At 38.5% G+C, this 15,145-nt stretch overlaps 1 protein-coding gene across 6 annotated transcripts in view; it reads left to right on the forward strand.

The window, feature by feature from the left end:
- The window catches only part of ncoa3 (nuclear receptor coactivator 3), a 48,475-nt gene that overhangs the window by 13,039 nt on the left and 20,291 nt on the right, over window positions 1-15,145 (forward strand). For 5 of the 6 annotated variants that reach the window (XM_088338459.1, XM_088338461.1, XM_088338463.1 and 2 more), the window contains exons 2-3: window positions 4,056-4,124; window positions 13,546-13,650. In XM_088338459.1, coding sequence (XP_088194585.1) covers window positions 13,565-13,650 — 86 coding nt within the window. In that variant the 5' untranslated portion in view covers window positions 4,056-4,124; window positions 13,546-13,564. Of the gene's footprint in view, window positions 1-532; window positions 681-4,055; window positions 4,125-13,545; window positions 13,651-15,145 lie in introns of those variants that run through there. The other variant, XM_088338460.1, reaches the window with a different exon arrangement.

Genomic DNA, 15,145 nt, shown 5'->3' on the forward strand with positions numbered 1-15,145 from the left:
TTTACATTTAAGTTGAATTTGAAAATTCACAAGTCATAATAAATCACAAATTCTGTATCATTAAATCTGTAATCTATGTCAGCATACATTTGTGTATGTTTTTACATTTTTTAGAAATTTAATTACATATTTTGACCTGTTTTCTGACACTCAAAGGGACAAACTAATATTGAAATTAAAATATTTATAATATATACGATATTTTTGAAAAAAAAAAAAAAAAATAGAATACAGAATTTTTATTCTTTCAGATTCATTGATCTCTCAATAAATAAATACATTTACCAGTTAGGAGTGCAATTTAAAATCAATCCAAAGGGTTTCCTAAAAATGTTTGATGATTGCCCTCTATTATTATATTTGTCGACTATAAGAGCAAGCGACACTTCTTTATTAACCAATCATGACTTTGCATCAGAAAGAAGAAGAACCGCGATTGGTCGTTTGCTGAAGCTTGAGTGTTTGTGATGTCATCCTTATTTAAAAGCATTGAGATCGATTATAAACGTGTGAATAATGCCCCTGATCTAGCGTTCAGAAACACAGAATGCTATATTTAGATTAGAAGATGCCAATATCGAAAAATATTGTTTGGATATAATGCTGCATAATAGTTAGCTTTCAGATCGTTGCACTGTTAGTGTTTGTACACAATAATACCTTTTCATAAAGGATTTTGGGTAAGTAAAATTCAACAAGGATTTTTTAGCACTTTCTCCTTCCCTATTTTTTTATATTTTACCTAAAATGGTTTATTGAAAGATTTTTCTCTAGTGGGCTAGAATATATCAGTCTTATTTTAAAGGAGAATCATAAAACTCATAACCTCTTTGCTTTGAAGCACACTTGTTTAGCTCATCTGCAGAGTACGGACAGTGTACAATAAATCTGTGGGGATTTTGTGAGATTGTAATTGAGTGTTCATGTGCGTGCGCCCAAGTTTGTTTTGGGTGTGTCCGCGTTTATTGTCGAGCCACGAGTCATTGTCTCGGACAGCTCAAGTTTCAAGCTTTTATTTGTGCTGAGCTGGAATGTCCTCTTCACTATTTCTGTACTGAGTGCGTGATACTGCTGCAAAGTTCAGAACGGCAGGAGTGGCGCAGCCAATATGCTGCAACGTATAGGACAAAAAAACTAGTTGGAGCTCTCCTTTTCAGTTGTCATCAACTCGCTTATTTTTTTTATCACCTTTTGCAGTTATCATAATTCATCATGCATCTTGTTGAAAACCATTTCAAACACTTTGCAGTGTTTGTGGCATAAAATAGCATTTTCTTGAGTTCACAAGTGAAACGAGGGCACATTAGTTTTTCATTATACAACTTATCCTGAGATCCGAGAAATAAAACCAGTTGTGCCGCCTGCCATTGCCAAAGTGAGGGCCAAAAGAATTGGATGCTGAAATAATTTGAGCAGAGAAGTTTCTGTATATGTTGGCGCAAGTGATAGATCCGTCTTGAACATCTTATTATTTAAGTACAATTCTAAATCATTACGTTGGTTTTTTTAAAACCTAAACAGAGGTTACCAACACAAACTACTCAATTTTTCATTCACATCTTGTCTATAAACATAACAGGACAAAGCAAAGGGTTGAAATCCGTCCTTTTAAAATGCTTTACTTGTTTGTGATGTGATATGAGACGCTAAAATGTTGTAAGAACTCACTTAGTGTGTGGCTTTTGTTTAGGTAAACTAATGGGAGAAGCCAACATTTGATCACATAAGCAAAGTGCATGTCCCAGCTACATCTCACATTTTGATCATAGTCCCAAATTTTTTCCAAAATTTACCACACCCACAGCAAATTACAGTAAATTCCGGACCATAAGCAGCAACTTTTGTCACAAGATTTCAACCCTGTGTCTTATGCAATGATGCGGCTAATTTATGAATATTTTTCTAGTAGCCGCCTGGGACTCACGAGCAGTAAAGCGTGGAATGTACAGTGAAGAAAATAAGTATTTGAACACCCTGCTACTTTGATATTTCTCCCACTTCTAAATTTTGGAGGGGTCTGAAGTTTTTAGCGTAGGTGCATGTCCACTGTGAGAGAGGTTAACTAAAAAAAAAAAATCCAGAAATCACAATGCATGATTTTTTTAACGATTTATTTGTGTGATACAGTTGCAAATAAGTATTTGAACACCTATGTCGTATTTCAGTGACTGGGGAGACTGTACAGACTCGTATTAGTTGATCAAAAGTCCAGTGGCCCGCCAGCAGGATTTTGGGTAGCGTATATAATTAAAACTTTTTCTGTGTACCGGTTTTCTTTGCAAATATCTCTTGTTTTAGTGTGGGCATATGCGGCTTGTGGTCTGGTGTGGCTTACATATGTACATGTATTTTTTTTTTTTTTTTAAATGTACTGTGTGGGGCTTACAGTAAGGGGCTCTCTAATGTCCGGAATTTATGGTACTTCTTTTCCCCAATTCACAGTATACCTTAAAAAAAGTATTATTGCCTTTTTCGGATAAGACTGCTCTTCCTGGTAGGAGGAGCCGACAAGAAAAATTGCATGTGCCCTTTCGAGTTCATTATCTTGCGTGAAACTTGCACAACTGTCCCGTGTTTGGCATGCATTCAAGAATGAAGATGATACACTTAGGCATGTGCCACGACTCCTTTCCACCAATCAGAAATGGTGGAAAGAATAAACTAGTTGTACTTGATTGAATGTTGTTCTACCGGTAGATCTTTTTAATGGTTTTATTCTTTGAGGTAGTGTCATGGTGGTGTCAAATTGCCTTGTAATACAACAGGATTAAGGCTGCAGTAAAGGATTATTTTACATTCAATTTGTCGATTACCATATTTTTTGGCACTGTAAGGCGCACCCCAAAAAATTGTCTTTTGTGTAATATTTTTCATTCATAAGGCACACTGGACTAAAAGATGCATGGGATTAAAGCTACAGTTTGAGCTAGGGTTGGATAAACAATGAATAAATACATCTAAATTAAAATACTTGATTTCATAGAACATAAATTAATCTAAAGACATCTAGTTTCACCACTAAAATAATTAATTCATAAATGGTGACTTTGCTGTCATCACTCCGAAGTATCCTCTTTTTTGCCAGATATGGCTAGTGAAAGACATGCCGAATAACCAGGCTTTTTTTCTTTAGAACCTTTCTATACAGACAATGGCCTCAATCATTACCCCTGTAAGATGACCACTGTCAGAATTTTTGAAAAACGGAAGTTTACCGAATTGTTTGGGTCCGGACCTCGGCAAAATGTTTAAAAAAAACTTTAAATTACATTTTACGTTTTGTTGCAATTCTAATACAAATTTGAATAAAAAAGATGAATACATGACTAAATATTAATTTCATGTTTGATTAGTTGTAGCTTAATTTTTACCTCTACAAGGGGTCACCAATGGGGGCCTGTGGGCACCAGGTAGCCCACTAAAAACACCCGAGTAGCCTGCAAACAGGTTCTGAAAATGGCTCACCAGTGGGTCATTGTGATTTTCCAGCAAATTTGATTTCTAACTGGAATTACATTTCAGTGGTTGACTGGGCCTATTCTAACTCTTATTATGTTATTACCAGGTGTGACAATTATTATCAACACAGTAATAACATAAGTTGTCCTTTTAGAAATTCATATCAACCTGGTAGCCCTTTGTGCCAATCAGTAAAAAGTTGCTCTCACCTTAAAAAAAGGATGGTGACCCCGGCTCTAAACAGCATACACTCTTTTTTGTGTAGTGTCCCTTGAATTACTATTAATAAATGCAAGTTTTTTTCTGTTTTATTGCTTGCTTGTAAATGCATGATTTTAAGCATAGAACAAAAAGACTCGAAACAGCGCGTCTGATAGAGACAGAATATAAATCGGGTGGCTGAAGTGGCAGTGGGCATTCTTCCAGGAAAGGGAAGTGATGACGCAGTGGAGCAAGCTGAGCAACGAAGCAAACAGGATGCAACTTTACTGTGGCTTTCTTGCTAAATTTCCACAAAATAATTTATCCTCAACAATTTACGTCAAGCTCAACGTAAACGCACGATGTGATGTTTAAACTGTTCTTCACTTCCTCAGGCGATGACAGCACGTTGAAGTTACCTGGGGAACACGGATGGCACTCTTGTGGGGATTGTACACACTAAGGTGAGAATGTGTATGTGTTCAAAAAAAAAAGATAAAGCATTTGTAAGGGTTCTTTAATTCCTTAAATGCTTGAAGTTTAATGGGTTTTCAAGGCTTAAAAAGTGATTAAATTGTTGGTAAAGTGCTAGTAAATGCTTGAAATTGTTGCCCTGTGTCTTAACAAGTCCGCTTAAAAATGACACCAACAATGCTCTCTGATGGCTTGGCTTTGCCATTCCATTTAATTTTCTGTTGTCTAACTGCAGCTGGCATTAGTTTGTACAGCATTGTCCTCGGAAGCGTCTTGCGCCCATAATGACAGGTGCATGCATGCTACACCTAACAGGGCAAAATAAAAGGTGTATTAGTGCAAGTATTTACGTATACATTATGGGCTAAACAAAAAATGATGTGGTAAATTGTAATGGGAATAACTTCCTGCAACTAAAAATGTTAAGTCATTTTTTACCAAACACCCATATATTGCGAGAGATTTATCTTAAAAAATATGTATTCTCAATTTACCCAATATCTAAAAATCTTATATCTTGATAATTGCACACGCAAGATTCAAAATCGCATTTGAAAATTGAAAATATATTTGTGGGTTTGCATAATGCGTTATTCACACCAGTACTGGTGAAATTGGAAAATTGACTTTGAAAGTCCTTCAAACGTGCTTGAATTTGGACATTTAATCAGCATATAGACCCTGAAGATACGTGACATTCTCTTAACTCCTGCTCGATCGGTCCAGGTAAGAGTATACACTACTGCTAGCAACATAGCCGTTTTTTATCATTATTTTTGTGAGAAAACACCGTCTCTAGGTTAAAACATGTTCTAACATGTTTTTCTGCAAGCAGAGTGAAAATTTACAGCCTGCAATGTGAGTCCCTTTTCTCAGAAAGCCTCGCTTGAGAATGCAATGCTGTCTTTGTTGTCATCTTTGTCTGCTCCTGGAAAGGTGAGCCCCAGGACACAAACTAGGAAGGAAGGAAGGAAGAAAAGAGTTCAGCCCAAGGCAGCTCGCCATAGCGGAGCAAAGCAAGATAATTTCTGTCGTTGGGCAAGCAGATTTATAGTATAGAGTGTGATTCTGAGGTAGTCCACTTGTGCGCGTTGGTAGTAGAGGCGGCGGGTGACCTCGCTGCATGTCCTAGCCTGCAAAAGTAGGGCCGGGGTTGCATAATTGCTCTCATCCGTTCTCCACTTTTCAACCCTGGAATGAGCTCATTCCTTTGTGCTGAAAGACTTGCTTGCTCTCCCCACGTTTACTCAGTATGGTTTTACAGGATAATATGGTCGTACAGCAGAGATCAGCAACTTGGTATTAGTTGGAAGGAGGAGAGACCTCTCTGCCCTGGAATTAAGATTTCCTCCAGTGTGAAGTAAAGGGAGGGTCAGTCTTGGGTCAGTGCTAGTGCAAAGAAACAAGATTGATGATTGCATCGCGACTATTCTGAGTTTAACTTGGTAATGGGGGATGCTCAATGATTAGCGGACAGATTTTTATGGTAGCATAAAAAAACTTCACAAAATAATAAGGCTGGTCAACATTAGCCTTGCTGAGTCGTCACAGCTTTCCAGAGTCGTGTTTGTAGGAGCTTCACACAGTTGCACTGTTGAAATTTAAATTCTGTGTGTGTTTTAAAAAAAAACACGGCTAAAAATCAGTTGTTGGTCAATTATCATAAATTGTACTCATTTCAGTGTATTTTTTGTGCTCCTTTACTGATCCTTCTTAATGAATTGAAAGTTTATCCTCAAAGTAAGGGGAATTAAGTTTTAGTCATTTATGAATCTTTTTTTATTCAAATTTGTATTAGAATTGCAACATAATGTACAATGTAATTTGCCGAGGTCAGAACCCAAACAATTCGGGATCAATTTACCTTTTAAACATGTGAAAATGCAGAATTTTTTTTTCATTTTTAGTATAAAATTATGTTAAAATGTAGTAGATTAGGAAAGTTTTACTTTAAACAAAAAAATAGTACTTTACCATACTAGACAATTTTGCTTATTTAGAAGCTTATGTATGCACCTTATATTACTAAAAAATATGTTTTATAAATATTGTAAATTTAGAAAAACAAACCTCTTTAAAGTATTGTTTTACAATGACAATAAGGTATCATAATTGTTAGTGTATAACGAACCCTTAAAGTACTGCTGATCACATTTGTGCAACTTTGGATGGAAGTAATGGCATTTGAACCTAGATGGCCGTGGTGAAAGCGACAGATCTCAACCACTAGACTACTACTAGATATATGATCCAGGTAAATGTATTACATTCATTTCATCATCACTCCACTTTTACTCATGGTGTCACGTTGTAACGTTGATTTGGCGGAACTCTTTTCCATAATGCTCCATTACAACGTGGCATCGTGAGTAAATATATTGTGAGGATAAGATAAAATGTAAAGCCTTTTCCCATATTATCTATAACCTTAGTGATCTTGTGGTTAAAATTTGGCGCTTCTACTGCCAGGATCAGGTTTTAAATCTTGTTGCATACTATGTTGTGTGATTGTTGTCAGTGATATATATATATTTTTTACCGATCAATCATTTCACAAATACGGTAATGTACTACCATAAAGTGATACAGGATCGACAGGAGTAGCTTGTAAGAGTTATGTAAGTAGGCCGGCCCTGTGGCGCCGCTTCATCTACGGAGTATCCTGCTGTAAATCACCACTTTTTCCGCTTTTCTGACTTTCCACAATGACTGATTTAATTGCAGGATTCCCATGTAACGAGCCGCTGAAAATACTAGTTGTAGCTGTGCTTCTCAGTTTGTTTTGGGTGGACAGATTAATTTGTGCACCTGCCCATGCCGGCTTTTTTTCTGATAGTAAACAAAAGCCTATATCAGTCGCGCAATGACAGTCACGCCCACCCAACACACTTATCACTCTCCAACCTGTCCCCGTGATAGCATTTGCTGTGTGCTTTCTGCTGCAGAACACTATGTACAATCTGTTGATATGAATGATAATCTAGACAATTACCGTATTTTCCGCACTATAAGGCGCACCGGGTTATATGGCGCACCCCGAAAAAATAGTTTTTGGTCCTATTTTTGACATACATAAGACGCACCGGATTATAAGGCGCTACAATGGGAACGTTGACAAAACAGTCAGATAGTTCAGTCAAACTTATTACCCCCTTAACATTCCGAAAGCTTGCAAAGACGCAAATACGTGTCGAGAACACGTGCGGATGCGGTGTCCGTACGATGTCACTCAAATGCATCGTTCCATCATTCGGAAGGTTAAAGTCTTGGGATTCAAGAAATGCCAACCATTCCTTAGTTTCTATTTTCTTTTTCGCTCGCAACTTTATTGTGCATATGACAATAAACGCTTGGAATTGAGTTTAATTTAAAAATAGACACTCCATTCCATCCATTATCTGCACCGCTTATCACAGAAACATCGAGTTAGTCTGAAACAAGATACAGGGATAATATAAAACCTGGAGTAGCTCACCGAAGTCGTTGTGTTCATAATAATGTGCAGCCAATTTCCTCTTATATCCGTGAGTGTAGTAAATCCAGGAGAATAAAATATTTACAAATACAGAATAGTAAAAAATGCTCTCTATGCCATCAACCCAACGTGCTATACACACTCATCTTTTTCGGCCAATTGCAGGCTTTGTTTTGCCGTTTAAGTCAATGCCAGCCTGTAAATGATAAAAAGGATCCGCCTCTTGACCTCCGAATAACTTTAGCCAATAGTGATCGATTCAACTGATGATTGACGCATCTTTTTCGGCCAGTTGCAGGCTTTGTTTTGCCGTTTAAGTCAATGCCAGCCTGTAAATGATAAAAAGGATCCGCCCCTTGACCTCCGAATAACTTTAGCCAATAGTGATCGATTCAAATGATGATTGACACATTGGTTAGCCAATGAAACGCCGGTAAATAAATCCCAGCATACACCGCGTACTACTTGGCGTTCGGGGGAAAATCTAGTCGGCGGCTGCAAGTTAGTTGGAAGACTTTGCAAATTAATGTTGATCCATAAATAAGGCGCACTGTATTATAAGGCGCATGGTCAGCTTTTGAAAAAAAATAAAGGCTTTTAGGTGCGCCTTATAGTGCGGAAAATACGGTATATACACAATCCGTAGTAAACCGGAGCGCAAAGTGTTTCTCTACTCCATCCATCCATCCATTTTCTAGGCCACTTACTAGGGCCACAGGGGTACTGGAGCCCATCCCAGCCCTCTTTGGGGAGTGGGCAGGGGATACCCTGAATTGGTTTCAAGACAATCACAGGGCACACAATGACATACAATCATTCACACCCTCATTTACACAAAGGGACAATTTGGACTGTGGGAGGAAAACTAGAGTGCCCGGAGGAAACCCACGCATGCACTGGGAGAACATGCAAACTCTACACGGGGAGGCTGTGGTAGCTGGAATCGACCCTAGACCTCCACAATGTGGGGCTGCGCGCTAACCACCCACCCGCCATGCCGCCCGTCTCTTGACTGTATATAATCAATGATCAGTATCTGTAGTGCCAGGATTGTACTGTATTGATTTTTATTTTTATAATTGTCGTTTGAAAGAAAACAGTTGTTGTAAAATACTCTTCCTTTGGTAGCTGTCAGTTAAATGCCAATATTCCTTGGCGCTGTTGTCGCGATGAAAATGTAGGTCAAACATGTAATCCTTGACCTGCCCAGACATAACTGAGGTTTTGCTTCAGTGCAATATAAATGCCACTGGATTGAATTCTATATTCAAAAGGGGAGGGTTTGTCATTGGATGGCATGCAGGGAAAAGAGCAGTTAAAACCTTTTGGGGGAAAGAACGGATGCAGCTGAGTGGGCAAATCTAAGCAAAGGAATGCATAAAAATCAAATCTAGGCTACACTTGATTGAGAACTGCATACCCTTTTTTCTGCTCATGTGGTCGTTCACAGTCATAGTGGCAGGCTGCCGAATCTATGCCTCGCTGCTCCCTGCATGAATCTCGCTCACACACTGCTGCGGCATGCCCTAGCGTGCACATTCACCAGAAAGTGCTCCTAATATACATTGTCGGGAAAAATTTGGTATGTGTTTTTTTTTTACCAATTTTAATATCACACAGAGACAACCTACGGAAATACAAAATTCTCTTTTGCAATGTTGATTCCATTATCAAGGCACACACAAAATAAAATCTATCTGGCCCTATGTGAAAATGTAATTGCCCCCTGAAAGTAATGGCAAGTTGGACCACCTTTGGCAGCAATGAAAAAAATAAAAAAATCAATCGTTTCCGATAACTGGTAATGAGTCTTTTACAACACTTTGGAGGGATTTTGGCCCACTCTTCTTTGCCAAATCGTTTCAAAGTTGCCATTCCCTTCGGGGATGAATAAAGTATCTATCTATCTATCTATCTATATATGAGGGTTTCCTAGCACAAACTGTCTGTTTCTCTCACCACAGAATCTCAATTAGATTCAAATCTGGACTTTGACTTGACCACTCTGGAACCTTGATCCTGTTTGTTTTTGAGCCATTCAGAGGTGGACTTGTGTGTTTCGGATCGTTGTCCTGTTTAATGATCCAAGAGCGCACGAGTTTTAGGGCACAAACTGATAGCTGGACCTTCTCCTTCAGGATCTTCTGGTAAACACCATAATTCATTATTCTGTCAACCCAAGCAAGTTGTCCCAGTCCTGAGGCAGCAGAGCATCCCCAGACCATTGCACTGGCAACATCATGCTTTACTGTAGGGATCAAGTTCTTTTTGTCAAATGCTGTGTGATGTTTACGCCAGATGTAACCAGCTGGCACACCTTCCAAAAAGTTTGATTTTTGACTTATCAGTCCACAGAATGTTTCAGTCTTGAGGATAATCAAGATGCTCCTTGTCAAATGTGAGACGCCTTTTGTGTTATTTTGTGTCAGCCGCGATTTTGCCTGTCAAGTGTTTTTATTGTTGACTCATGAACACTGACTAACGCCTGACTTTATCAGTAGTCCGCTGGCCCGCCTTAGTGTCTTTACGATGTCACCAGTCACTAAAATACATTATGCCACAAATCATTTGAAAGCTTAAACTCTTGGGATTCAAGATATGACCATTACTTCAAAACCTACTACTCACATAAACATCACAGTCAGTCTGAAACAAGATACCCAAAAACTATAAAGCCGTGAAAGCTCACAAATAAGTCCTCTAGTTGTCATGTGATTATAGGATTCCCCGCAAACATGGAGTCGTTACATCCAGGACCATCCAGTAAGTCCAACTGTGTAAAATATTTACTCCAAAACACACAATGCCAACGGATACGAAAAAAAATGACCTAAAAGCATTTCTACATTGCTGCACGTTCCATTTTGCAACCAATTTGTTTTGCGACAAAATTTCCATTCGGAAATAATTTTACGAGTCCGTTTATTTCTAATCTGTTTTTGTTGACACCACTCTCGGTCAATAGCAGTATGTATTATTAACATCGAGACCGCCTTTTTTAGCTCAGAATATCTTCGACCAGTATTAAATGATTCGAACGACGATTGACAAATTGGTTAGCCAATGAAATTCTGAACAAAGTGATACTCAGACATCACTGTCTATTCAAATTAGACTCCAAGGCCACGTGATTGATTTCTATGCATCATTATTACGCACAAGAGTGCACAATCATTGATTGACTTCTGAAAAGAAGTCAAATATTTACAACGCTTTCAAAATGTCTAAAAAAAAAAAATTTTGCCAGAGTAAAATACACAGTTGCAAAGATTTTATTGTGTAAACTGATCTCCACAGGGCCACTTTTGGAAACGCTTAAACCTACCCGGGGAAGGTTTGCCACTCTTCGCATTTTTCTCCTACTGGACTGTCTCAGAAAATTAGAATATTGTGATAATGTTCTTTTTTTTTCTGTAATGCAATTAAAAAAACAAAAATGTCGTACATTCTGGATTCATTACACATCAACTGAACTATTTCAAGCCTTTTATTATTTGAATATTGCTGAATTTGGCTTACAGCTTAAGAAAACTCAAAAATCCCATCTCAAAATATTAGATTATCATGAAAAAGTATACAAGTAGGCTATTCAACTAATCACCTGAATCATCTAATTAACTCGAAACGCCTTGCGAGGGTTTCCTGAGCCTTAAAAACACTCAGCTTGGTTCAGTAAACTAAATCACAAGTATGGGGAAGACTGCTGATCTGTCTGCTGTCCAGAGGACCATCATTGATACCCTCCATCAGGAGGGTAAGACACAAAAAGAAATTTCTCAAAGAGCAGGCTGTTCACAGAGTGCATTTTCAAAGCATATCCACAAAAAGTCTGTTGGAAGGGAAAAATGTGGCCGGAAACGCTGCACAACCAAGAGAGAAGACCGCAGCCTTAACAAAATTGTGAAGAAGAGCCGCTTCCAGAATTTGGGGGAGCTTCAAAGACAGTGGGCTGAAGCTGGAGTCCAGGTATCAAAAGCCACAGTTCACAGACGTGTCCGGGAAATGGGCTACAATAGCCGTATTCCCATGGTCAAGCCACTTCTGAACTCAAGACATTGGAAGAAGCGTCTGACTTGGGCTATGGAGAAGAAGCACTGGACAGTTACAGAGTGGTCCAAAGTCCTCTTTTCAGACGAAAGCAAGTTTTGCATTTCATTTGGAAGTCAAGGCGCCAGAGTCTGGAGAAAGGCTGGAGAGGAGCAAAATACAAGTTGCTTGAAATCCAGTGTGAAGTTCCCACAGTCAGCAATGGTTTGGGGAGCCATGTCAGCTGCTGGTGTTTGTCCACTGTGTTTCATCAAGTCCAGAGTAAATGCAACTGTGTACCAAGAGATTTTAGAGCACTACATGCTTCCATCTGCTGAAAAGCTCTATGGAGATGAGGATTTCATTTTCCAGCATGATCTGGCACCTGCCCACAGTGCCAAAACCACCAGTAACTGGTGCACTGACCATGGCATCACTGTCCTTGATTGGCCTGCTAATTCCCCTGACCTGAACCCCATTGAGAATTTGTGGGATATAGTTAAGAAGAAGATGAAAGACACCAGACCTACAAATGCAAATGAGCTGAAGGCCGCTATCGAAGCATCCTGGGCATCAATAACACCTCAGCAATGCCACAGGCTGATTGCCTCCATGCCATGCCGGATTGATGCAGTAATCCGTGCAAAAGGATTCCCAACCAAGTACTGAGTGCATCAATGGACATTTTCAAATGTTTGATTTAGTTTTGCTGTTATAAAATTATTTTTTTACTTGGTCTGAGGAAGTATTCTAATATTTTGAGATAGGATTTTTGAGTTTTCTTAAGCTGTAAGCCAAATTCAGCAATGTTCAAATAATAAAAGGCTTGAAATAGTTCAGTTGATGTGTAATGAATCCAGAATGTATGACATTTTTGTTTTTTTAATTGCATTACAGAAAATAAAGAACTTTATCACAATATTCTAATTTTCTGAGACAGTCCAGTATATGTGGATAATGATTCTGACAGTGGTTTGCTGGAGCCTCACTGACTTTGAAAGGGCTATTTTGACCTTTTTCTGGACTGATTTAAATCACTTTTTTCTAATTTCTTCAGGAATTTCCTTGGATCGTGGCATGTCAGTTGTGTTGAGATTTTGTAATCTTCAATTTGTCTTAACGATTCAGTTTAAAGTGATTTCTTCATTTATCACAAGTGGTGGCAATTAATTTTGGGTGTGGCTTGTGAAATTAAACTCAGCTTTCTCCTGTGGTTAGTCACAGTTACTTTGTCACTTTACAAGGGGCGGCGAATACTTTTTCACATGGGGCCTGATAGGTTTTGATATTTTTCTTGTGCCTTAATAAATGGAATCGGAATTTTAAAACCGCATTTTGTATTTCCTTGGGTTGTCTATGTGTGATATTAAAACTGGTTTGATGACCTGAAACCTTTTTGTGAATGATGAATACGCAAAAACACAACTTCAGGAAGGGGGCAAAGGCATTTTCACGGCTCTCTTGCTGCCCGCATATGCCGGCTGGCTGAACGCAGGATGACCCATCTCCCTCGAGGCCTCAAATCACCACATCATCATCAGTCGCTCCTCACAGTGGAACAGATGAGATTTCAATCCCATCAAGAACCAAGGCTGCTTTACTAACTGGATAGTCTTCCCCCCCATAAATCAGAAGGAATCGGCTCTCCCCGTAGAAGTCATTTCATTTATAACCCCAGTTTCTTGGGGAGTTTGCTGTGTGTATCTGTGAGTTGTTTTTTTTTTAAACTTGACACTAAGCTTTCAAGGTTTGCCCGAGGTCTGACATATTTCACTGACATCAGAGGATGTGTGTATCCTTTGATCAGATTGTACAAGAGCACGTAAAACACTCCCAGCTCGTTCCAGGTCTGATTTATTGGCGCTTATTTGTGAGTGGACACATATTAAAATGTGACTGTAAATTTCCAGGTGCTGATATGCTCTGACAATGAGTGGCTTGGGCGACAACTCGTTGGAGCCGCTGTGCTCGGACCGCAAACGTAAACTGTCCACCTGCGATACTCCGGGCATAGGGTGAGTGCTTTTGCATTCTGTTTTTTAAAATAGAAGTAAAGCTGCAAAATCTAGATTTTGTGTCACTGTGGTCTGAGGAGGACATCTCATTAGCTCAAGTAAAAGCCAATCACAGCTCGGATTTAATGTCATTCTCTCTCCACACTGAGTGGCAAAATGGCTCCCCACTACGATGGATAATCAGTTTTTTTGCTTATTTACCTATTTTAGAATCTAAACAGTGCAACATCGTTTATAATTCCTTGTTTGGCATAAGTGGGCTACATCAAACAGATGCTTTTAATGAAAAATTGCAATTTACAGTATTCTCTCATGTATGGAAATAACTACTGTAGTGTAGAAAAAACCCCAAAAGGCAGAGATTTTTAGTTATTATTATTATTATTATTATTATTATTATTATTACGAGGCAAAATACATAAACTATCATACCAATGTTATTTTTTGTAAAAAAAAAAAAAAAAAAAAAAAAAACAGTCTAGAAATGTGTATTCCTTTTACACAGTGGAATCCCAACTTAGGTCTGAGCCATGTCTATCTTGTCCCAAGCCGTTGCCCAGTTGTACTGCACCCGCTCGCACCTGTACACAGTACCATCTAGTGGTCAAATATTACACACTGTAGCTTTAAATGTAAAAAACAATACTTAAAAGTAGCAAAATTATCCCCCATCTTCCCCACCTGACCATGTAAGAAAAATGAAATTGGAGAAGTTGTGTGAAACCTTGCTCTATTGGGAGGTCATTTTTCAAATTTTACAAATATATATATTTTTTTTTTTGCTCCCGAAACGTTACCCTGGTTATTATATAACTATATATTTAAGTATGTTCTTGTTTTACTGGAAAGACAAGATAGAGAAGTGACATTTTCTGTAACACCAATGTCAATATTCTCACAGCCCGGCTCAAAAATACCATTAATAATGGTAATGATAATAATAATTTTAATTATAGTAATCTAAAAAGCCACTTTGTAAACATTAGAGCGACACAAATGACAAAGAAAGAGGGATTAGATTTGATCTCATGACACTATTTTTACTCACATTACTGCGTTGCACATTGTTGGCTGAACTCTTTTCCTTAATGCACCATTACAACATGGCAGCATGGGTAAAAATAATGTGATGATAAGAAAGTCTAATGCATTTCCTTTGTTATCTACAATGTTAGAGGATTTACTGGTTAGGCTCGGCGCATTTACCGCCACGATCCGGGTTTGAGTCCCGTTGGATTCAATGCTGAGCGAATAAGGACCTCGATATTTTCATTGCTTAATTACAGTGGTATACTACTGTAAAACCTTTATGTATCGCGCTCCCAAAGTCAGGGTGAAAAAATTATGTGCAAACACTGATAAATCAGGTGTACGCCAAAACATAAGGCACATTTTTTTCTTTCTGTGTGGCTAGGTGCCAGCCCGGCGGTTGCCGACAACTGGGGTTAAGAAAATTCTACAATAATAAAAACTTAATCACAAGTAGAATTATCTG

Source organism: Urocampus carinirostris, chromosome 6 (genome assembly GCF_059441175.1).
Source record: "Urocampus carinirostris isolate Australia breed hairy pipefish chromosome 6, RoL_Ucar_1.0, whole genome shotgun sequence".
Taxonomy (NCBI): Eukaryota; Metazoa; Chordata; class Actinopteri; order Syngnathiformes; family Syngnathidae; genus Urocampus; species Urocampus carinirostris.